Below are 25,526 nucleotides of genomic sequence, written 5' to 3' on the forward strand. Positions count from 1 at the left end.
AGGGAAGAGACACAGGGTACATTCCAGAGGCCTCTGACCTGGCAGGGTCAGAACGGAAGCAGGCAATGGCAGGCTCTGAGTGCAGGACATGAGCAGGGCCTCTCCATTCCTTCTCAATGACTGGCAAATGGGTGCCAGGGTGGAATATTCCAGTTAACCGAGAAAAGGGAGTTACCTCTTTAAAAACCAGAATAGAAAGAGAAAGTAGTGAACATTCAAAAGCACTTCAGGAACTCGCCAGGTTCTATCACAGGGAGCAGCTCTTAAACAATATTACAGATGCGGCAGGAAAACGTCCGTGGCCACCGAGTCCCCATGAGAAAGCACGGGGCTGGGTCTCGGGAGTCCTGCCTTAAGAGCTAGGCTTCCAACAAATAATTTGACCTCTCAGACTCACTCTCTTCATTAACAAAAGGAGGATGTGGGACTAGCATTAGATATGCAAAGAGGCTTCTAGATCTAAAGCCTTTAAATATACCCTGAACTATTTTAAAAAAATAAGTTTCCAATGCGAGCTGATTTGCCAATTATTTATCTTTAAAAGGAATGTGCAGAAAGAGAGATCCAATATTTGAGAGTTTTAGATTTGAGTCTCAGATAAACAGAGAACCAAACCTCCATGCCAGAAAGGTAGAGCGACAGGTGTCCAGACTTAGGAATAAGCTGGCTCCTCTGAAGGCAACGCCACCAACAGTTTCCTCCTTCATTGCCTAGAAACATCTGTGTGTGGAACTCTAGGCACGACCCCCTTTGGTTAGGCACAGAGAAGATTTTAACTCAGGCTGGCTTTCCTGTTCCGGTCTTCCATCCCTAAACGCATGTTCTGGGAGTAATTCTTCTTGTTTACCCTTCACTTCTCATTACATTGCTAATTACAGCATCTCCATCAGACACTGATGAGAAAGGGAGGAAAAAAAACCAGCCAGATTTGTTAATTCTTCTACTTTTCATTAGTCTCAGCAGTACATTTAGAAGGCAAAGAAGATGGAACTATTGGTTTAAAAGATGTTGGGAGATAAACTGTAATTTCATTGATTTTGCTTACTTTCTCATTGCGTGGACTCATGACGGCTACCTTTTTTTGTGGTCTCTTCCTTGATAATACAGAAGTAACAGGAACTAGGGAATGAAGCTGGATGGAGAAAATGCCATATCTCAGGCTGGTAAAGATGTGTACAATCTGAAGAGATTTAGCTTTATCCTTTGAGTGTGCACGTGGATATGAGTTTTGTATTAGCCAAAAGTTGCGTGTTTGACCTAACAATGTTAACTTTTAAATGGAGTTTTAAGATCACTTTTAACTTCATTAAAATAATGTATTTTGAAGAAAAAAAAAGTATCCAGGACAGCGAGGCTAATTAGCAGGACTATCTCTAGAAAGGGGCTTTCTTTACACGGGCAGAGCACACAAACATCCACACACACCCACATGGGTATACACTCCTGCGCCTCAAATGCCAGCAGGTGCAGCACGTCCCCTCTGCCTAGCTTTGTCGCAGACTCACACGAACTATTCTGTTTCATCCAAGACTCCGAGGAAGAGGTTGAGACAGCCAGAACAGTAGCCCCTTGGAGACAGAAGGGAGTTTTCCACTTTCTCCTTTGAAATAAATTGGGAAAGGCGCGATGAGGGGCAGTGTGGAGCCAGCATCAACCTGTCAGCATTCACTCCCAGCAGCCCCCACTTACTGGCTCTCTATACCCCCACTCTTTTCAAACACTTTGCACTCGGAGGGTCACATCAACCTTCCTTCGCTTTTCCATTTTTTCTCTGTCTTGTGGATTCCTCTAAATGTCTCCAGTTGTTTAACAAGGTTTAACCCGCTTTGGCGGAAAGCAGCAAATAGCATCAGTGGTTAATGCACCAATGGCTAAAGGCACAGTCCGCATCTAATCACCCCGGAAGCCCGCTCCTTCCTCCGGTCCCACCTTCCTGCCTTGCGCTTCACTCCAGCTGTGGGCCCCATCTGCCTCCATCCCACCACCAGGACCTACCTACTCGGCTGTCACCAGCACCCACAGCAACCCCACACCACTTTCCTCCGTGAGCTTCAGCTCTCAGGAGCTGCCAAGCCCATGCCTGAGGGAGCAGTGACCACTCTCCCATTCCAGTCATTTAGAGAGAATGTGGTCTTTCAACTGAGGGGAAAAACTAAACAGGGATAGAAACAAACAAGAGAGGGAGCAGGCAGAGGACGTTCTGTCACAATTCCACAGCCATGGAACCAGAGACCGAGTCCTGCCAACTCCTCATTATCCTCATGAATAGACGACCCAAGCCATCCACACAGAAATACAGTTTTATTTCTTGTCCAGAAAGTGTTGGTGCTAACATTTAAATATGGGTGTGTCTAGTTGTTTGCTATTCTGGGAATCTCAGACAAATAAGGAGGCTGTAGTATGAAGACCAGGCTTCCAGTTTCCCCTTCCGGTCCCTCCCAGCCTCTGCACAGCCTGGAGCAGCTCCTCCCAGTGGCTCACTTCTAGCAGGAGCTTGGGGCAGAGAACAGCCCCTCCAGGAGCAGAAGGAGGGACAAGGCAGGAGTGTTAGAGAGACACTCTTCTGAATTCCAAAGGGCTTTCTGGCTGGGATGGACACATTCTGGAAAGTGCAAGCGGAAGTGAGGAATGGGGTGAGTCCTGAATAGACGGGGAAGATGGGTCATCCACATAACAAGCTGCCCAGCAGGCCGGCGACCTCAGGAGCTGCCCAGGCTGGCTTCCTGGCCACAACTGAAGCGGCTTTGGCTGGGTCAGCTGACCTGCAACAAGGAACCGGGGCCTTGTACATCACTGAGGCATTACACGCCTGATATCTTTCTGAGAGCCAGCAACAGGGTTAGGGTCAAGATTAGGTGGTCACAGCCTCTCAGGGAAGAAGTCACTTCTTTACAGTGACTCCTGGCTAGCTGCCTCTAAGATGTAGCTTTTTAAATTGTAAGAGAGGCTCTCGTCATAGGAACATCATGGGGAGCTGCTGCTTTGCCTGGCTGTACAGCCTACCGGGGCCTGTCAGACTAAAGAGGGGATGGGTAACATCCAACCCTCGGGCCATAGAAGGCCCACAAAATCATTCGGTCTGGCCCTGCCAAGGCATTAGGGGCGAGTTAATTAAATGTCTGACCAAATATAGGAGGCTGATTTTTTTTAAGTTGATAATTTTGTATGGCCTTCGAATGATGTTATAAATATCCAAGTGGCCCTTGGCAGGAAAAAGGTTCCCCACTCCTGGTACGTATTCAAACCATAACATCCGCCCCTTGCACACACAGGAAGACTGTGTGTTCCAGTCCGCTCACCTAGCTGGGGCCCCGTACTAATTCCAGTCAATGCAGAAGTGTGAGCCATCTTTAGTCCTGGCCCCTGGACCTCCTGAATTATCTTTGATGTTCTTTCTCCTTCCTCTTTGGCCAGTGAAAGTTCCAGGGAGAGCCTCCTAGGCCTTGGGGAATGGTGTCCTGACTCTACAGAAGGCGCCTGGGTCCCAGAGTCAGCCTGGAGGTGGACCATCCAGGAGATCTACATCCTACTGTGTTTGAGAAATAAACCCTGATTATGCTAAATCACGAAGACTGTTAGAGCAATCAGCCTATCTGACTAGTAGATATCCTGTGTTCTGCTGCGGGCCCATAGGCTTCACCAGTTTTCCAGCTCCCTTATTCATATCATAAAGATCACCATATACAAATTGGCAGAGAAGGCACACCTAAAACTGGGCCATTATATTCCTCTAAAAAAAAAAACACACACCTTTTAAAATTAAGTTTTTGAGAAAGAGGGTTTCTCGTATAGATTTTAGGCAAAATAGGTACAGCCCCTTCCTCACCGAGAAAAGCATTTTTTTCTCAACTGTTGGTTAGTTGATTAATGAATTCATTCATTCACAAAAATATTTACTGAGTGCCTGCCCTGTACACTGAAAGGAGTTAAGAAACGTAGTAAAGCGGTGATCAAGATAGACTTAATTCCCTTCCCTTATTGTGGAGTCAACATTATAATTAGGGAGGCAGATAAACAAGTAATATGTAGTAGGAATCTCACATCTTGATAAGTGCTCTGAAGAATAAAACAGGATAAGGAAGAGAGACTGATGGGGAAATTTTAGAGGAGACTTCTGAGCGAAGACCGGGATGTCCGGGACTCCCCAGGCTTGCACCCTGTGGGGCTGCCAATACTATTTCTTTTTGTCCAGCTTCACTGAGATGTAATTGATCTAATATTGTCTGAGTTGAAGATGTACAATATATTGCTTTGCTACACTTACACTCTGTAAAATGATTGCCACCATGGTGAATGCTAAGTACCCTAAAACGCTGGCAATCAGGAGGCGAGGGAGGCAAGCAGGTGGCTGGCAGCACTTCACCAGCATAGAGATTTCAAGGTCTCAGGGGCCAGACAAAGGCAGACCCGCAAGGGTGCTGTGGGCAGATATATGCATCCCAAGGGTCACTCTGAAGAACCCATAGCCTCCTAAGGGAACATGATATAGTTAGACTCAAATTCAACCAATAATCATTGAGTGCCTGCTCTGCACAATGCACTTGGCAGTACACTTTCACCCTATTACTTACCTAGTAGCCTGCCTATTCAGCCATGGAAATCTCATTGATTAGAGCTATTCTTGAGGCAACCATATGCCCCAGTTTGCCAAAACAGATCTGGGTTGCAACTGTTGTCTCAGAGAAATTATTTATAGTGTTCCCTTTCACTCTCAAAAGTGTCTCAGTTTGGACAATAAGTTACATGATCACCCAAGGGGTCCTTATCTATAGTAGATGGATAAATTCAAAGCCTTTGTTCAACAAGTATTTATCCAGTGCCTTCTGCAGGTCCGATGCTGTTGGATTCTGGGAATGTAAGGATGAAGACATGGTCTGTGCCCTGGAATACCACATTGTAACTGGTTGAAACACATACAGTACATAAACAATACCATGGAGAGTGCGTGACAGGGATGGACGTGCGGTGTGATGGGCGATGTGGGCATCAGTGGCCTGGCCTCCCTTGTGTGGTCCTTGTGCCGACCAAAAACTGGAAATGAAGCCACACCCCTTCACAGCATCATTCGTACCCATAACTCTATGGGATCTTAAAAATCTAACCTGGATTCTTACTCCCCTTTCACCACCTCTCCACCACCCCTTCCCAGATGCCTGACCTCTAACTGCTGGGGTGTTCCAGGGCACATTTCCTGACCTTTTCCTTCTGCACACAGACCCCATCCTAGCACAACTCTCAGTCCCCAGTCCCCTCGCAATTCCAGTCATGAGTACCCAAATCTTAATCAACATCCCTACTTGGATGCCTGATAAACTTCTGAAATCCTAACAGACCCAAGCCGTAAACACCTTCTCATCTATTCTCCTCAAATGCTTTCGGGTTTAAGGAAATGGCAACTCCATTCGCTCAGCTGTGCAGACAAAGTTATCTTTGACTCCTCTGGTTCTCTGATGTCCCACACCCAACCCCTCAGCACATTCTTTTGGCCTCACCTTCAATGGACATCGAGACCATTTCTTGTCACCACTTGATGCTCTGCTACCTGCTGGTCCAAGCTAGTGCCGTTTCTTGCCGGTTTTACTGCAGGCGCCTTCCCCCAGGCCACCTTAGGTCATTCTCGGCACAGCACCCAGTATTCCCCTTTCCTGTATAAGACAAGTCAGGGCCGCCAGCAGCTCCCCACCGCCCTCGAAGTAACAGCCCAAGTCCTTACCACACTGTCACAGGCCCTGCATGGCCGGGCCTGGGATTACCTCTTAACCTCTCTTCCTCCCATCTGTCTCTCCCGTCTTGCTGTTCTTTGACCATGTCCTTGCTGTTCCCTCCCTTACCTTTTCCAGATGTGTGTTCAAATATCACACCAGTGAGGCTCTCCTTAATAATTCTACCTGTAGTTTCACCCCCCAGGCCCCAGCCCAGCCCTCCCTATTCCCTGCCTTATTCTCCCCCACAGACTTAATAGGGCTGCTAGATAAAATACAGAATGGCCGGTTAAACTTCAATTTCAGATAAATAATAATTCTTAACGTAAGTATGTTCCAATAGTGTATGGACTATACTTATACTAAAAAAAAATTATTCGTGGTTTATCTGAAATTCAAATTTAACTGGGCATCCTGTATTTTTATTTGCAAAATCTAGCAATCCTGCCATCTAGCATGCTATATATTTTACTTATTTGCTCGTTATCTGTCTCTACCGCCCCCATCCGCCCAAACTTAGCCCTTAGAATATAAATTCAATGAAGGCAAGTACTTTTATTAGTCTGTTTGCTGCTATATCCCCAGTAGTTAAAAACAGTGACTACTACATAACAGGTGCTCAACATTCATTAAACAAATGAATAAAGTGATCACACTCTCTCTTTGGGACCAGCTCAAGGCTCTCAAGCATCTTTCCATTGCTGTGCTTCTTTGAAAGTTATTTCTTAAATTGGTCCCATTCTAATTGCCCATCTAGATCCTGAGCCATTTATTGCAGCAAAGGCCCAGAGGCTGAATTCCTGCCTTAGGATTCGGTCCTATCAAATAAGGGGGGGGGGGAGGGGCGGGAGGAAGCCTTATCTCCTGCTGGACCCCACTGACCAGGCGCCTTCAAGGAGAATGCTCTGCTTTGGAAGTGCAAACCGATGCCAGGACTGATGAATACAAGACTCAGGGATTTTCCAGGGGTTTCTAAGCTTAAAGTTTCCTGCATTTCGCCCGGGGGGCGGGGGGGGAGGGGGGTGAAGGGATGGGGGTGGGGAGCTGGGAAGGGGCGGGGGAGCTCTGCCTCTTGTAATTACATTTTCTTCTGTCTGGCTTACTTTTGCATTTTCAGTGTGGATGAGTCATTTGTTACTTCCCTCACACACACCTTTTCCCCTGTGCACAATCCCCACTCCCACACAGCGTTGCAGTCCCGAAAGCAAGACTTTTAGCTGCTAACTGGACCCAGATGAACCTGGGGTGGGTGGGTGGGTAGGGTGGTTTATGAACAGCTGTCTGTGTGATGCTGCACGATAGGTTCTGGCGGCCGACTCTGGAGAGCAGATTAGTCCTTTCTCTACCCAACCCCTCTGTGAATTTTTTTTTTTTTTTTTGGAACAACATAAGCTTCTGGAAATTCCCTACGGAAAAGACAAGTCTATTATAAAAACAATTAAAGGGAAACTGCCCAAAGAAAACTCACCAACATTGTCTAACAACTCTCAACTTTTGGATTAAAACACACAGAGGACTCCGAGTCCCACCTATCATCCAGATGTACATGGCTCCCCGGCTGTTCTGATCTGTACAATGAAACGTCCCCCAACTCGGTGATTTAACTCGCAAACACCACAAAACTGGCACCCACCATGCATTTGCCTCCTGAAATCCCCCAACCAATGAATGGCAATGCTGCCGCCCCGGCGAGAGCTCCAGAGCCACAACCGCTTTCTCCCGCGCCGGAGCCGCGAGGAGGAAAAGCTGCTTTTAGCGGCGCGTTTGTCATCGCCTGGAGATCCAGCAGCTACTGGCTGCTGACTGTGCTCCAAACGGGACAGCACCACGCCACTTCCCAAAACCCTGCCGGAGGTAAAGTAAAAAAAACCAAGAAATCACAGCTCTCCACTCAGTTCTGAAAACGCGCCACCCCGAGAAATAACTCCTTTTCTTTGCCCTGAGCCCCTGTCTCCGCTTATGAAACGCAGCAAGCGGCGAGGGGCGCGCGTAGCCGTCGCTCCATCTTTGAATGAGTCTGTTCCTTACCCCGCGGGTGCCTGCCGTCCGCCGAGCGAGGGAGGCTGGGCTCGCAGTCCCGGCTTTCCTGTCCTTCCATTGTCCCCGCCGGCAGCGCGGACCCCCCTCCGCTCCTTAAACTTCCCAGCGCAGGTCTGAAAGCTCTCAGAAAGCGCCTGGAAGGGGATCCGGGGGTGGGGGTGGGGGTGGGGGGGGGGGGGAGGAGACGGTGCGAAACCCCACCCCAAACTACTCTCCACTCCCGTGCAAAGTCTCTCGGGCTGGAGAAAAGTGCATTCCAGCGCGGGGCCTCCCCGCGTCTCCGTGCGGCGCCCCCCGCCCGCGCTCCCGCCCGCGGACAGTCCCGGAGCGACCGGGGCTGCGCTCCCAGCCGCCGCCGCCGCCGCCCCCGCGCCGCGCGCTCCCGAGGCCCCAACAGGTGACGGGCCTCCCGCCTGGGGACACTGGCTGCCTGTGTCCACCTCGGCCGACCGCTGAGACCTCGCGGCCCCGGGGGTGGGAAACACTCCACAGGGGTCACCGGCGCGAACCTTCTGGTCTCTCTAATCTCAGGCACTGAGTCAGCTCCCCACATAGGCTGCTACACGTATTTATAAACAGCCAACTGCTGAACGTACCAAATTTCAGTGAAATCCCTTAAACTTTTTTTTTTTTTAAAGAGTGTATGCTGAATGTTGTTAGGTAAACACTTCCTGGCACTACTTGGAGCCTGATTAGCATACACAGAGGTGGTTTATTTTTGACACGGTCCATTTCAAGCACTTTAACTAGGCACTTTAAAAAGTCTGTACTCATTTGCCTACACTTTGACTCCGGACCTTTCCCCAACACACACACACACACACACACACACACACACACACACACGCCGTGGATCACAGAGCTGAAAAGTACACTTAGTTAAATCAACCTTCTGACTCTCTCAAGTTAATTAGTTTACGATATCTGAAAAGCAACTAAAATGCTTTACTTTGGATGGGCAGAGGTATGTCCGACTTACTTTGTCTTTGTAAACTACCTACAAATATTTATTTTGTTTTCTGCCCAGTCCTTGAAAAACTGGCAAATTTCCCAGAAAGTGAAAATAGGCACAATGTTCACAAAAAAAAAAGAATGGAAAAATAATCTAAGCAACATCAATATCTAAAAGTGGTACAACCACTAGTAGGAAGAAAGTGATATTGTGAGGTGTAGTGGGCCCCTTCAGTTGACAGGGGGGAGGACAATGGTCAGCCTGCTGACCATACCTTGACCCAGTTTACAGGACAATCAGGCAAGGCTTTAGATTAATTTAGATAAAGAATTCGTGCAGAACAATGGCTGGCCTATTCTCAAGATTCTGACCTTGGGTCCCTGTGCGTTTGGCCATGTGGGGACATATTTTGGCCATCTAGGGCAAAAAAATGCGGAAGCCCCTAATGGACAAAGAATATAGACCAAAAGGAAAGTGGACATGCCAGGGAGTGAGCTGAACTCACAATGGAAAGGGAAGAAGAAACTCCTAACAGGACTTTTCTTTGAAATCTAAGATGTGGTGAATCTCCTATGAAAGCATGCACGCAATTGGGTGGACAGGACAGGTAACTCAAGGTCTCCGTGATTTTGCAACGGAATTAGTTGGTCATCTTGCTTTAAGGAGGATCTAATCTTACAGTGTCTGTACTGGTGGCCCTCAGGCAAATGCCAGATGAAACTTGTTTTAACCTTACTATGTCCTCAGGTTCAGGAGGGATCTGTGTTCAGTTCCCCAGGTCCAGATTATTCTGATCCTTGTATAGCTGTTATTTGTCTTCAAATTATTAATGTCAGAAGGATGGGGGGGTCTGATGAGGGGGGAGAGAGAGAGAGAGAGAGAGAGAGAGAGAGAGAGAGAGAGAGAGAGAGGAGAGAGAGAGAGAGAGAGAAGAGAGGAGAAGAGGGGAGGGGAAGGGAGGGGAGAGGAAGAGAGAGGGGGAGGGAGAGAAGAAGTTGCAATCCCAGAGTGTTGGTCTAAACCAGAGGTCCCTGGTCCTGGGGCTGGAACACCAACCCGATTTGCTTTGGTGTGTGAACAGCCTGCTCCTAGCAGCTCCTCCTTGTCACTTGACATAGCCCAGAGACAAAACCCCAGAGTAAAAGAGATAAGAGTGCACCTACAACAGATAGCACCCGGCCCTGCCCCAAGTGTGTGGGGGTTCCTAACTAGCTCAATCCAAGCAGAAAAAAATCCATTTTTAGATGCAGATGATACTTTCTTGGGGCTATCTGGAAAGTGTGAGAACAGCCCATCAGGGGCCCCAGATGGACATACTAGTAATGGGGGCAGCTCTCCCACTAGTTCTGAACTCCGTTTAGTTTCCAGGCAGCCCAAGGCAGCCCCTCAGCAGACCGTGTGTTCAAACTGCTGGGACCCTCCTCTCCCCCATGGACAAAGCAGGCTGCCTCCCCTGTAGATATTCCTGAAAGCCAAACTCTATGTGGAATGCACGAAAGAGAAAGGCATTCTCAGTGAAGCTAACTGACATAAATCATCAAGAACCATGAAATCTGGACGTACTAGTATATCACAGCACAACATGTCCTCTTGAATAGTTCAACTTCCTGACCATTCTATGCGGGAAAGCTTCTTTTGGACTGGTTACTAGCCCTTTGTTCTTCCTCCTTGAGGACAGGAATGGAAAACAATTTGAGAAGGCGCTGTATTAATGCTGTTGTTGCACTGACTCTACATTTCTCCCCAAAGCACACAGAACTTACTATAAACTTTTTGCTGAATGTCAGTTTTCTGAGAGGGGACTCTGGAAAACAGTAACTGAACTCTGCCATCGACATAAGCTCTCTAAGTCAGATCTTCATGAAAAATACTATTCTTGTCATTGCTGTTGCTGTAGAGATGTTTTCTGGAAGAAAACTATTTGAAGTACACCATGCTTTTCGGTTTAATGTAATTTCTGGGTTTAAAAATTGCCATTATAAACCAATCTGCCTACTGCTACCCTTTGAAATTTGCTGTGAAAGGCAGAAGAGAAGCGGGAAAAACTTGAAATTTGATTTTCCTCCAGTTATATAGAGAACTACAATAATGATACCAGGGGCTAAATTTTCAACCCCATTTCTGTTAACCAAGGAAGGTGCAAGACTATTTCTTGGTTAATCGCTCCATGTTGGCAATTCATGACTCAAAATAAACCAACACACCAAAAAAGTGTCATTTAAAAGGAAAGACAAGTCCGGCTGGTGTGGCTCAGTGGTTGAGCACTGGCCCATGAACCAGGAGGTCACAGCCAGGGCACATGCCTGGATTTTGGGTTCAATCCCTAGTAGGGAGCGTGCAGGAGGCAGCCAATCAATGATTCTCTCTCATCATTGATGTTACTATCTCTCCCTCTCTCTTCCTCTTCTCTGAATCAATAAAAAAATATTTAAAAAAATTAAAATAAAATAAAAGGAAAGACAAGTGATGGGATGAAAGATGGTGATTTTGCAGTCAGAGCTAAACTATTATAGTACTGGCTCCTTGTTGGTTTTTATAACACAACTTAAAGGGGCATCTATCATGATGGACATTAATCATAATTACATATGACTTCTCAACAGCCCAATTAAATTACAGGACTGTGGAAAGCATGTCAACCTCCTTTATGTAAGTTTTTCAAGAGAGAAATTATTGCTAGAACCAAGCATACATGGGATTACTCTGATATGTTTCATTTTTTTTTTTTTTAATCCTAAGGATACGATAGCCTCAAATGACGACATTAGGACACAAAAGAAATAACCAATGCTTGCTGAGGTCATAAATGTGATTTTCAAAGGCACTGATGACCGTGAGAGAAAAACAAAACAAAGCGAAAAACAAACAAAACCAAAATGTTTCAACCAGGGACCTCATGTTTGATGTGTTACATGTCTCCTTTCTAAGGGACACATTGCTGTATGTCACCCTGTAACTCACCAATGAAGGACTTTTGACAACTGGGAAAACATTTGCTTACATGGATGATCTGGTGATTGAAATGTAGGGTCTTCAGTCCTAGTGTTGCCAGCAGTGTGTCAGCTGGCTAGGGTGGCCTTGTACTTAAATGTAAACCAAAGGGCTGGCGACAGAGAACGGGGACACTATTAATAATGACGGTAAGACAAGACGCAGAAACCACTGCCGTTCCTGGCAGCCCAGCCCAGATGGTCACCCACGTGTGGTCCAAGATAAGCCCGGGTGCTCCTCAAGTTTCCGAATGTGAAATGAGCAGAACAGTGCTGCCTGAGGTCCCCACACAGACCTCACCAGAGAAGTTTAAGCGCTAATTAAAGGTGTGAACCTCATTAGCGCTGTATGACAAGCCTCACCAACAACTTCCCATCAGGAAACACAAATTGCACAGTATGATATTCTGCATGATTCAAAACAGCATTTTAAACCAGGTCACCATTTTCATCTTGAGCATTCTCTCCAGAAGGTAACCGATCTTCCTGCTCTTCCTTAAAGTCCCAGCTGCTCCGAGGAGAGCCGGCTAGCTAAGAGAAGTGAGGTGGCCCCAAGTCCCCACCTCTCCAGTCTCTCTATTTTGATGTCTTGGAACTTTCTTCCCACACCCCATACAAATTCCTCATGCGGTTATAAATATGAACTGCACTTAGAGCCAATGTGTTAATACTTTAAGCATATCTGCTTTCTTTTCAAGAGACTCCATTGAAGTCCCTTTTATCGGGGGGTTCTTTTTATCTCTGTTAAGTTGAAAGATGCCGGAGAGCAAAGTCCACGTCTGCAAAACACTGGAGCTGGGGCTGCCATGTGTGCAGCAGGTCGGGGAGAAACCCATGCTCAGCTCTGCTTCCTGGCCACCGAAGACCAAGTCTGGATTCCAGGTGGCAACTTTTAAGTGCAAATTGCAACGGTATATCCTGGAGTGAGCTAAACCCTGGCATGTCCCACAGAGTTCCCACAGGCCCAGGATCGAATCCATGAGAATGCGAGAACTTCCACAGACACAAGCACCCTGCTTGCTTCCTCGCTGAACCCTTTCAAATGAGAGTATCTGATGGGGCCTCGCTGGAAAGGGGTTTCCCTGGCCTTGTATTCTGCCCCGGCCCTTCCCCACATGCCCTCCCTCAGAGCTACAGTGAGCTGTGCAGGGGGCACAGGAGCCACGGGGAACAAGTCCCAGCGCCATGAAGTCGGGACCATGTGGTTCACATCTCCAGACTGCACGCCCTCATTTTGCAAACTGAGGCCCAAAGAGTTCATTCAAGTCATGCTTCCGTCTCTGCCATCTCCTGTCAGCCTTCACTCTGTTACACTTGCTGACGACTTAGGACCTTTTATCCTCTTTTCTCACAACTGCCTAGGGCAGTGGTCGGCAAACCGAGGCTCAGGCTCGTGAGCTACATGCGGCTCTTTGGCCCCTTGAGTGTGGCTCTTCCACAAAATACCACATGCTAGCGCGCACGTACAGTGCAATTGAAGGAGTACCCTAATTAAGTTAATAACAATGTACCTACCTATATAGTTTAAGTTTAAAAAATTTGGCTCTCAAAAGAAATTTCAGTCGTTGTACTCTTGATATTTGGCTCTGTTGACTAATGAGTTTGCCAACCACTGGCCTAGGGGATCCCTCAAATTATTCTAATTCCCTTTGCTATGCTGAAATGGAGACTAAAGTCAGGGAAGGTTAAGGGAAGGGTATACCTATTTTCTAAAACCCCTCTCTTCTCAACCACGGATTTGGGTCTGGGACTAGATCTGGTCCTCTTGGGGGGCACTGCTGTACAAGCTGTTCATTGAGCCCTGGAGTGTGCTGTGTGCCGGCCTGTGCGCTGGTTCTGTGATGCCACGAACCTCCCAGGTGGGCAGGGCTTCCCTGAGGAGATGAGGCTGGGATCAGTCATCACTGATGAGGGAGAGGAGCCCGGATGTGGGCAGATGAGGGGAGGAGCCTGTGAGGTGAGCATAGCCGTGAAGGCTGGATGTGGTGGTGGTGGGTGCAGCCCAGGGGTGGGGTTTGTGGGCTCTGAGTGCTCGGCCCTGGCGGTGACCTTGATCCAGCAGAAAGAGGGGTCTGTGCCAGGGCCCTGGGGTTCTGGAGGGCGGAAGAGAGGATTTCCTTCATTGCTTCTCCAGAACCTTTGCTCTCCGCTGCCCCCAGCGCTAGAACTCAGAGCTCTGCACCTCCCCTACCAGGGCAGGGGAAACTCATTTGAAACTGGACTGATGGCCTCTAGATGCTTCTCTGCCAAATGAACTCTAAAATAGGTTTTGTTTCAATAACTCATCTAGTTTTTGTGTTTTTTCACTTTTTCGTCAGTTCTTAGCCTTAGTGAGTAATGGTCATGAACTTTGTTTTTAAGAGAGACACAGACAATAGCGCCCGGAAGGCTCATTGCGAGTGCATGCCTTCCCTTCCAGCGCTGGAGGCTGTGAGCAGTGACTAGGAGAAGGTGCGGGGTAGGCTGGGCCATCCCACACACGGAGTGCACGCTGTGGGCACTGCGAGGGCGCAGCGGCTCCTTGGGCAATGAGGCTCCTTGGGCAATGGGGGTTCTGAGCGTGTGTGTGCGTGCGGGGGTGGGGGGCTCCTAAGGTGCGGGGGCTCCTGTGGTGGGGATGGGGCCGGTGGTCCCAAGGGCCCCGGGCTCCGCAGGTGCGGGGGCTGCCGCAGCACGGTCCCACCTGGAACCTCTGCTCTCCAGCTTCCCCTCACACCCACGCCCCCTCTAGTTTTATCGTCGTTTCTTGAAAACCAATCATGTGCTTCTGAACTTAAGTATTTTTACAGTGAGCTCATTTCTCTCCCCACTCCAGTCCACGGAATGTAAGGGGAGGGGAGAACTTCTGTTCCCTGCAGATGGGGAGAGCAGTTTTCCTGAGGAAGGATCTGCTTGCGGGAGCCGAGTGGGAGGACGGAGTGCTGAAACTGGGGCGGTGGAAGAAGACCGACCCCCTCCCCCCCACACGCCCACCACCCTGCACTGACCAACTCTTCTAGGGCTCAGCTTCTCTGACTTTTAGCCATGGGCAACTTTGTGTTTGTCTCATGTGCTACTAGATCTTTACATTCATTATTTCCCAAATTATGCTGTTTTCTTTAAATACACCCTTTTGTAAACCTAGCAATTGCTTTTTTTTTTTTTTTTTGGTTCTGAATCCTCACTGAGGATTTTTTTTTTTCCCCATTGATTTTTAGGGAGAGTGGAAAGGAGGGGAGAGACAGAGAGAGAGAAACATTGATGTGAGAGAGACACACAGATTGGTCGCCTCCCACACACTTTCGAGACTGGGGCAGGGATCGAACCTGCAACCAAGGTGTGGGCCCTTGACCCAAATCGACCAGAGACACTTTAGTCTGAGGGCCCACACTCTATCCACGGAGCCAAGGGCTAACTTAACAATTTCTTGATGGAAGGTTGAATGAGATAAAATTTAATTAGAGGTCAGGCCAGGGTGTCCCTAACACAATATTAGGAGTCTACTCTGTGTAATAAGACTGAATTCATAAAAGTGAAAAGAAGGACATGATAACCAGTAGTTTCTACCTGCCCCACCCCCACCCCCCATATACACATTCCCTATTCCACGTATACCTCTGCCCAATGTGCATAAGGACCCCAGGACCTCGGTCAGTGACAAAATGGTGTACAACGTGACACAGCGGACCAGAGAGGAACTGATCATATTCCAGACTTGCCCTGCTCACAAGCCCTGCTGAGGAACAGATTCTTGGCGCCACCCAAGCCTCACCTTGGTCCTGTCTGCAGGGATCGGCTTGAAGGTGAAGAGCCCAGGTGCTCTGGGCTGGGCTGAGGCTAAGAGACCCCGTCAGATCTTCCCTCTTTTTTCTTAAAGAATATGAATGAAATGTATGGAAAAGGAATGCAGGTAGGGGTGACCAACAGACCTGGTCGCCCAGGACTTCAGGTGTCCCCAAGTCGCAGAAATTTTGGTGCTAAAACTGGGAAAGTCCTGGGAAAACTTGGTTCAGTTGACCACCCCAAACGCAGGCAGTACAGGCAAAAGCTGAGACCCACAGAGACGTTAGCAAGCCACAGCCCTGAGGCAGAGAGAGCAGGAGCAGCAGCAGGCAGAGAAAAAAGCAGGCAGCTGGGGGCAGTGAGTGAGGGACAAAGTGAGGGCAGTGAGTGAGGGACAAAGACAGATCCCTGCTGGTTTCGCAGCGTTGCTGTCATCCCCATGTAATGACTGCTGTGTCCAAGAACCATGTTCAACTGTTCAGGAGCCTGGGGAGGCCATTCCTGTTCTTCCCACTTCCTCGTATCAACAACAACCCAACCCATGGGCAGGCCTATTCCTTGTCACCTAAACAGGCCCCAACCTGTGAAAAGCAGGACATTCCTGCAGAGAATGTGCAGAATCACTTCTGAAATGAGGTAAGTTATAAATATGTTTTGGTTCATCTCCAAAACACACACAACGTTCTTAGTTTTATCTTTTTAACGATTTAATTAGTTTAAAATTCCCCTTGGTCATAAGCTTTCATAGTACAATGATTTATTTTAAGATGTTCCAAAAATTCTAAAGGTAAGTTTATGTAGACTGGATTCAGGAAAGGAGTAAAACCTAAGGAAAAGGAAACAGTGAAAATTACCTTGTTTAGGTCAGTATTTCTCAAACTTCAACAATGTTTCCTGCCGTCAAATTGATACATTATATTAGTCTCAACTTCATATCTATACTATTGTTAAAAGTATGGGCTTGATCAACAATTTTATGTTTTCTTACATACAATATAGTAAATACAAAACTTTTTAAAAAGTAAAATGTTTTGTTCATGTACCTCTTAAAATTGCCTCGTACAACTGCAGTCTGGAGTACTGATTTAATGCTAAAGATTCCTCTGTCCCATCATTAATGCACACCTTCATTTGTTCAGAAAATGGTTGAGCCCTAACTTGCCATTGGTGGATGCTACAAATGCTGGAGTTGATAAGACAAGCCATCAGTGTGTGAACATTTATCATACTGCACAGTACTTATTTGCTTATATGTGAGCCTGTCATTAGATTATGCGTTCTCAAAGGAGTAAGATAACTTTAGTCATCTTCAAATCCCCTCATGCCAAGATATGAGAAAAAATTTTTGCATGGTGGGATTAATGAAAAAATGATAAAACCATGGATTAAGAAGATACTATCTATATTCACTTAGAGAAAGAAGAGTTCTAATGGAGATATAAACAAAGAGCAAGGAAGATTGAGCAAGCACATTTGTCAGGAACAAGAAAGGCTTGGGAGAAAAGGTGACATGTGCTCTCAAAGAATGAATAGAGTTTTATCAGGTGGCTCACAGGGGAAGGAGTACTTCACCCCAGGGAACCCCAAGTACAATAGCCAATGCCTGGAGAGAGTGTGAGTGTGGTGTGTGTGCTGGGGGCTGTGGGGGTGGGGAATGGGGTGGGAAATACCAATGGCATAAAGTAAATATATTTTTTAAAAATTTATAGTGGGGACAAGGATTGGCAGGTTGATAAAATAAATAAGGGCCATTTTTGAGGATTCTTGTATTTCAAATTCTTGTATCCTTTTTTTTTTAAAATAAATCTTTATTGTTCAGATTATTACAGGTGTTCCTCTTCCCCCCCAATAGCTCCCCTCCACCTGATTCCCTACCCCACCCCATGCCCTTACCCCCCGCCACTGTCTTCATCCATAGGTGTAAGACTTTTGTCCAATCTCTTCCCACACCCCTCAGACCCCCTTCCCCCTGAGAATTGTCAGTCCACTCCCTTTCTATGTCCCTGATTCCATTATATTCACCAGTCCATTCTGTTCTTCAGACTTTTTATTCACTTGATTTTTAGATTCACTTGTTGGTAGGTATGTATCTGATGTCTTTTTGTTGTTCATAATTTTTATCTTTACCTTCTTCTTCTCCTCCTCCTCTCTCTCCTCCTCCTCCTCTTCCTTCTTCTTCTTCTTCTTCTTCTTCTTCTTCTTCTTCTTCTTCTTCTTCTTTAAGAATACCCTTCAGCATTTCATGTAATCCTGGTTTGGTGGTGATGAACTCCTTAAGCTTTTTCTTATCTGTGAAGCTCTTTATCTGACCTTCAATTCTGAATGATAGCTTTGCTGGGTAGAGTAATCTTGCTTGTAGGTTCTTGCTGTTCATCACTTTGAATATTTCTTGCCATTTCCTTCTGGCCTGCATCGTTTCTGTTGAGAAATCAGCTGACAGTCGTATGGGTACTCCCTTGTAGGTAACCAACTGTTTTTCTCTTGCTGCTTTTAATATTCTCTCTTTGTCTTTTGTCCTTGGCATTTTAATTATGATGTGTCTTGGTGTGGTCCTCTTTGGATTCCCCTTGTTTGGGGTTCTGTGTGCTTCCTGAACTTGTAAGTCTATTTCTTTCACCAGGTAGGGAAAGTTTTCTGTCATTATTTCTTCTAATAGGTTTTCAATATTTTGCTCTCTCTCTTCTTCTGGCACCCCAAAAATTCAGATGTTGGTATGCTTAAAGTTGTCCCAGAGGCTCCTTACACTATCTTCATATTTTTGGATCCTTTTTTTCTTTTTGTTTTTCTGGTTGGGTGTTTTTTGTTTCCTCATATTTCAGATCTTTCGTTTGATTCTTGGGGTACGTTGATCTACAGTTGAGTTTCTGCATATTCTTTATTTCAGACAGTGTATGCTTAATTTCTGACTGGTCCTTTTCCATTTTTTTGGCATTCTCATTAAGGTCCTTGAAGGTCTCATCAAGTTTCTCAGCGGTTTTTAGAAGATTCTTGAGTAACCTTATAAATGTGGTTTTGAACTCTATGTCGTCCCGTAGTTTGCTTTCCTCCATTTCTTTCATTTGTGACATGTTTCTGTGTCTCCGCATTTTGGCTGCTTCCCTGTGTTGATGGAGCGGCTTTGTGTGGTAGGTGACCTATAGGGGCCAGTAGCTCAGCCTCCACAATCACCTGAGGTGGATGGTCTTGGTATACCCCTTTGTGGGCTGAGTGCAAAGTCTTGGTGTAGTTAAGCCTTGATTGCTGTTGGTACACTGGGAGGAATTGTCCTCCAGGCCAATTGGCTGTGGGAACCCTCTGTGTTTATAATGGAAGAACTGCTGCGCTGGAGACATGCTTATGGTGCAGGACTTGTTTCAGTGGGGCTTTGGTGCTCACTGAGTCTGCCTCTTGAGTGTGTCACTTATGGATGTGAGGAGTTGAAATCTGTGTCTCATACTGACCACTAGGTACACTGGCTTCTGGATCTCCAATGGGGTTCAGGTCAGCTACTGTCTGAGGCCACTGAAGCTACAGTGAGAACCATAGTCCTCTCCTCCCTGCTTGGGGCTTGGAGGCTTTGGAGCTGTCTGAACCGGGTTGCAAGTTTGCTAGGTTATGCTGCGATAGTGAAGGCCATTCATATGCAAAAGCCGCTGCTTGGAGCTTGGGTGGGTTTAGAGGTTGTGTGGGGCGGGGTCTCAGGGAGTCACTAGGCTAGGGCGTGGCAAACAGCAATGGCTGGCAGCCAGTCATCCCGCACCTCCGACCGCATCCCTGCGTCTCGTGCCCCAGTGCAGTTAGCAATTATTCCTGCGTGCAGCTCTGCAAGCAAGCCACCCTCACTTTCTGACCCGATGGCAGACAGTCCAGCTTCTCCCCGTAAGAGTTTGGGTCCTGCGCATCTCCCCAGAAACTGGATTTCAGAGAAATTGGGAGCTTATCTCCCTTCAGGTTGAAGAAAGCAACACCTGCCGCCAGCCGGGATCTGTTGCCAGCCCGGATCGCGCGCGCCCCTGTACCTCAGCTTTTCAGCATTTGTGCACTGAATGCTCTCTTCTCTTTCCGTGCAGTTGTAGAACTTCCACTCAGCCAGCCCTCCTGTGGCTCTGGGTGATAGACATTTTGTCTTTTAGTCGTAGTTTTGAAATTGTTGTGCAAGGCTGCAATTTAGGTGTTTACCTACGCCGCCATCTTGGGTTCTTCTCTTGTATTCTTTTTAAAAAAATATATATTTTATTGATTTTTTACAGAGAGGAAGGGAGAAGGATAGAGAGCTAGAAACATCAATGAAAGAGAAACATCGATCAGCTGCCTCCTGCACGCCTCCCACTGGGGATGTGCCTGCAACCAAGGTACATGCCCTTGACCAGAATCGAACCTGGGACCCTCCAGTCCGCAGGCTGACGCTCTATGCACTGAGTCAAACCAGTTAGGGCCAAATTCTTGTATTCTTGTATTTTAAATTGGATCCCGTAAACAACCAGGAGTGAAGGGGCCAAATCTGTGCTTTGGAAAAGTGATTTTGTTGGCATAGAACTGAGTAGTGGTGGGGAGGTGGGATGAGGGAGATGAGCAGCAGGGCAATTAGGAGCTGTGGGAAACTACCGCAGTCAAGGAAAACGCCCCATCCTCCATTACCCCTCCTCTTCTCTGCTTCTCCATAGTGCTCACGGGAGCAGGAGGCCTGCAATCTGCCCACCCTGGTTTAAAAGTTCTCCCAAGTTAAAGCTCATTCATTACACACAAGTTTGAGTCACTGTTCTATGGAAACTATGTAGATGATCACATCAGCATCTATGTTTATCCAATAAAATAAACAACATCAGCCCTGGCCTGCTGGCAAAGTTGGTTGGAGCATCCAACCAAAATGGTTGGGGGTTCCAGTCCCTTCAGGGCACATACGTGGGTTTCGGGTTCCATCCCTAGTCTGGGCACATGTGAGAGGCAACTGATTAATGTTTCTCTCTCAAATTACTCCTCTCTCTCTCTCTCTCTCTCTCTCTCTCTCTCTCTCTCTCTCTCTCTCCAATGAAACATATCCTCAGGTAAGGATTTAAAAATAATGAATGCAGCAAATGTGGTCTGGTGAACAAGAAATTCAAAAATAACCAAACAGAGACAGGAAGCTAGTAATTCACCAAGTGTGTTGGGGAGCACAGGAGACTTGGTTGGAAAGTTGTAAGGAGGACATTCTGAGAAAAGGGAAGTGTGTGGAAGGCCACCTGCCCTGTTTATCAGAATTCTGACTTATTTAGGGGAGTGTTGAAGGCGGCGCCCCTAATTATTCCTTGACCTTTCCAAACAAGTCTGTGTACATGCAGACCCCCAGGTGTTTATTGGAATCCTTATGCCTAATCCCTGGATGCCCTTGCCTAGAAGACAATGTAAACACATGTGTCCTCCCAAGATTACTCACCTACTGATTGTATCTAAAGATAAAAATTCCGATAAAAGCTTAACGAGGCAGGCAATGGCGGCTGCCTGGTCACTTCAGCCAGGCCATCCCTTAGCCTCTCTTTCACAGCAAACATTGTGTTGGAGTAATCCATTCATCCATCGTTCAGGCACTGCTGGTCAGCCCTGGCACAAGTGCTGTTTTATTCAAGTTCTCCATTTATGTGGACACAACCTCATGCTCACTCTTGAGCTGTGTGATCCTGGATATGTGGTTATTTAACCTCTCTGAGCCCTGGGGTATCTCATCTGTAAAATGAAGACTTTAGGCTAGATAAACTCTGAACCTCTCTCAATCTCACCTAATAATAGACAAACATGCTAATTGACCAAACCTTCGAGACGCCCACAGCCAATCAGGAGTGAGTATGCAAATTAACCCAACAAAGATGGTGGTTAATTTGCATGCACGGCCACCAAGCGGCTGGGGGCTGGGTGGAACACCTGCATCGTCGCCATGGCAATGTTCCACCCCGCCCCTGGCCACTCTGGGCCTCTGAGCAGTGTAGGAAGGTGGAAAGGCGGTTCCGGCCAGAGCGAAAGTGGTGCTGGCAGCCAGGAAAAGGAAGGCCCATTCTGGCACAAATCTTGTGCATCGGGCTTCTAGTTGTAATATGATATTCCAGTTCTCTTACAACAGCTTTCCCAGACAACCCAGGTTCACCTGCGGAAAGGCAGATAACACATGTTGGGGCCTCTTCCCTCCCTAAGCAGCTCTTCCATCTGCTGCCCCAACTGTTCTAAAGGCAGGGAGTAGCCTTAGCTTCGCTTTGTCTTGGTGGTCTTCCTTCAGTGCGAATGCTGACTGTACATACAAGGCTGCAGGCTTGTGGTGTTTGAGGCTTCACCTTTACACAGAAGTTGAGGAGCGGAGCGCACACTGAGCTCTAAGGTAAGGGGAACCACACGGTTGGGCCATCCTGAGCCGAGACTATTTCTGCAAGCGTGTCAGCGTGGAGAGAGCATAGGCTCCGAGTCCCAGCCCCTGTCTCTGCTCCTCCCTTGCCACCTGTGCAAACTTAGGCAGGTACTTCAGTTTTTCTACTTATAACCTGGAAACAATAATAGTACCTATCTTACAGGGTTGTTGCGAGGATAAAAGAACAGTGCCTGGCACGTTGGAAGTGCCATATAAGTGTGGTAAGTGAATAAATAGAATGCGATAGACAGTTCTATCAACCTTGGTTAAAAGATGATAAACAGACCTTTATCATCCCCACGTGAGTCATGATCCCCGAGGCAACCCAGACATGTGACTAAAGCTGTTGGGTTTAAGTAGAAAATGCCTGGTGGACAGATCAGCAAAATCCATTAGTGTTCATCAGTTCACTCCAACAGTGATATTCCCTCTCTGCTTCACAGGGAATTTATTTTGGCACTTTCCTTCAATGCTTGCAGTGCTCTGCACAAAAGTAAAAATGCAGTGACCTCAGTAATCTAAACATAATAGAAATATCAAGAATAGATTTGAATGAGGCATGCCCAGTGGTATTAGATTTACAACACTGCTTGGAAAATGAGAACACATAGAAATTCAGACATCTGCTGGGGAAGATCTTGGCCCCCCTGCCTCCCCCCCCCCACACACACACACACCACCACCCTGCTCCCTGTTAGAAAGACTGGGAATCCCCACCTCACCCCATTAGTAACCTTTCAAAAAAAAAAAAAAAAAAAGAAGAAGAAGAAAGAAAGAAAGAACAGACCTTTGTAACCAAAGCATTTCTACTCTATGTTGACGTCAAAATCCAATGAACACAAAATCCCTGCTCACACAAAGAGAATTAGCTAGAGAACTCCGCACAGCTGGAGGGGGAGGATGAAAGGGCAGGAATCTGATAAACATATTACTCACTGCTAATGGGACTCTTAAACACAGTCAATACAGATTCCTAACACGTTTAGGAGGAGACTGTCACCTCAGGGCTAGCTGCACAAAAGGAAATTTAGATGTTTAGATATTCACTTAACAGTTCCACAGACCAGTTCGGGGTGCCCGCAAGACCCTCCCAGGGACATGCTGGGAGGAGTGATGGAGTGATGGTGGATGGAGCTGGACAGGTGGCGGTCTGTGCACTCAGTGTGCAGAGAGCTTGACCTTTATCCTGCAAGCATTGTGGAGCCAGACACGGGGTACAAACAGCTGTGATATGATCATATTTGTGTTTTAGATAAATCTGTGTGGAGAATGAATTTGACAGAAGCAAAAAAGGGACTACACCAAACTGACTATTATAATACTACAAAAGATGTCAGAATCTAAACTAAGGAGGTAGTAAGTTAAAGAAAAATAACTACACAGAGTTGAGAAAAACTCAGGGAGAAAATTGGCATGGTGTAGAGATGAATTGAATGAGGGGTAGCAGAAGCTGGGAAGATGACCCTGTACAGCTGGGCAAACCCAGGTGACACATCAAATCCCACCCAGATTGTGCCCTGGCTTAGTTTGGTCAGTGCCACCACAAACAGACCCAGCTATTTTCAGAACAACTTCATCGCTCTGATAGAATGCTGTTGGCACATTCTCTCAGTGCCAGCAACTCAGCATTGCATTTTCCAGGAAAAGGAAAAAAAATCAACATTCTTCCAAGATGCTCTTTTTTTTCATAAAGTTAGGAATGGCTCTAGGCACATCACATAGCATTAGTTTTGTATTATACGCAGTTTGATGGATGACTGTGTGTCCAATTAGAAATAATTGTCAAGAAGTCTAATGGCCATTGATCAAAAAGACGCTGTATGTGTAAGTTATAAAGAAAGGATGTGGCAGAAAAATTAGGATTCAACTGAAGATGTGGTACTCGGGTAGACCCTTTTACAATTCTAAAATTCCTGTGCCTTGCGGTGTGTTCAATTCACCTTGGGTGCAATCTCTAGACCTCTGTGCAGACTTTTTGGTTTAACTCCAAATCATAATGAAATATATCAGATGTTATGCCCAGCACTAAGCACAGTGCCGGGTCCATATTAGTCCAGAAATATCTGTCGGATAAATGAATGAAAGGAAAGGCATCCATGGACGGATTCAATCCCCAGAGTCTGAAGCCTTACCCAGGAGGAAGCAAGAGGCTACGGAGAGAAGCGCAGCATTCTGCACCTCCTCCTGGGATCCCGGCACCTCTCAGGCTGGCTTTGGGGCCTATGATCTGCCTGCACCCGAACTTTCCCACCTTTTCCTTAATTATGTCACTTACTGCAGAGTTAGAGCAATGGAGGACTCCCTGGGGATGAGAGACTGTAACCAGTAGGAACCCAAACACTTATTCAGGCATTTGGCCACTAGAGGGCAAGAGAGCCAAAAGCCTGCTTCTGCATGTCTGTGGGGCCCTCTGCAGGGTGGCAACTTCCACACTTCCTATGTGGCATCCTCAGCATTTTTTTGTTTTGTTAGTTACTTTAATTAACTAACTAATTAATTAAATTACAGTTGACTTACAAAATTATATTAGTTTCAGGCGTACAACCTGTGATTAGACATTTATTTATTAACTAGAAGCCCAGAGTGTGAAATCACGTGGCCCCGCCCTCCCACACCAGCCTTGCCTTGCTCACAGCCCCGCCCACCCACGCCGGTGTCAAGTCCCCGCCCGGTGCCCGCACACTCAGCCTCCTGGTGACCAGTCTTTGGTTGTTAAGGTGTGACGGTGTCACAAGCAAGGGTTTTTATAATAGAGATTAAAGGCCTGGTGCACAAAATTCATGCACGGGGGGTGGGTCCCTCAGCCTGACATGCACTCTCTCCAATCTGGGAGCCCTCAGGGGAGCCCTCTCCAATCTGGGAGCCCTGACAGCTTAGGCCCACTCCTCATGGTTCTCTGTTCTCTGCGGGGCCTGGCCGCTCCGCGCCCGCTGCCCAGAGGCCCTCCGCGGCCGGGGTGGAACACTTGCCTTGTCACCATGGTGACGAAGCAAGCATTCTGCCAGGCTGCTCATGCTGCCCGCTCTCAGCAGCCACCCCCCCCAGGACTGGGGGACTCCGGCAGGGCTGAGGGGACTGGGCACTGCCATCTTGTGGCTATGGGTGCCACCATCTTTGTGACGAAGTGACAGTTAATTTGCATATTACCCTTTTATTAGATAGGATAGTCCCCAATCTCAGTATGGTAGGGTAGTTTCACCCCAGAACAATTTGAAATATTGACTTTTGGGAATACTTTCCTTTTTAGCTAGTAAACATTTAAAAACCCAAACAGAAAACAACCAGGACCATTTCCCCAGACTGACCAACCAGGACTCTGTAAGAAGCTGTAAGGCTGGACCTGCTCCTGACAGCAGCCAGCTGTGCCCAGAGGCCCTTGGCTGCAAGCAGGAGAGCAGGTAAAATGCAGGAAGCCCAGTAAAAGTTGAGTTTCAGATAAACAATGAGTAATTTTTTAATGTAAGTCTTACCCAATTGGGGGAAAAGTTTGTTATTTTTATTTGCTAAGTCTGGCGGCCCTCTCTGCATGGGTCACTTGCTCTTTCAGGATGTACCAGGTGACGGTCACTTCTCTGTCTTTGCTCACACTACCTCCCCATCTATGTTGCTCTTCATCTATTCACTTCTCCACCTGGATCACACTTCTTATTCAAGGTCGGGCTTGAATAGTGTCTCCTGCTTCCTCTTCAGTGCCTGTGGGGCCATGTTTACCTGTGTGGTGTAGCATT

At 47.1% G+C, this 25,526-nt stretch overlaps 1 protein-coding gene across 3 annotated transcripts in view; it reads right to left on the reverse strand.

Moving 5' to 3' along the window:
- Positions 1-7,835, reverse strand: part of KIAA1217 (KIAA1217 ortholog) — a 307,064-nt gene extending 299,229 nt beyond the window's left edge. For all 3 annotated transcript variants that reach the window (XM_054725735.1, XM_054725738.1, XM_054725732.1), the window contains exon 1: positions 7,731-7,835. In XM_054725735.1, the coding sequence (XP_054581710.1) occupies positions 7,731-7,800 (70 nt within the window). In that variant the 5' untranslated portion in view covers positions 7,801-7,835. The remainder of the gene's footprint in view (positions 1-7,730) is intronic.
- Positions 7,836-25,526: the final 17,691 nt, after the last annotated feature.

The sequence above is a fragment of the Eptesicus fuscus genome, chromosome 2 (assembly GCF_027574615.1).
Source record: "Eptesicus fuscus isolate TK198812 chromosome 2, DD_ASM_mEF_20220401, whole genome shotgun sequence".
Classification (NCBI taxonomy): Eukaryota; Metazoa; Chordata; class Mammalia; order Chiroptera; family Vespertilionidae; genus Eptesicus; species Eptesicus fuscus.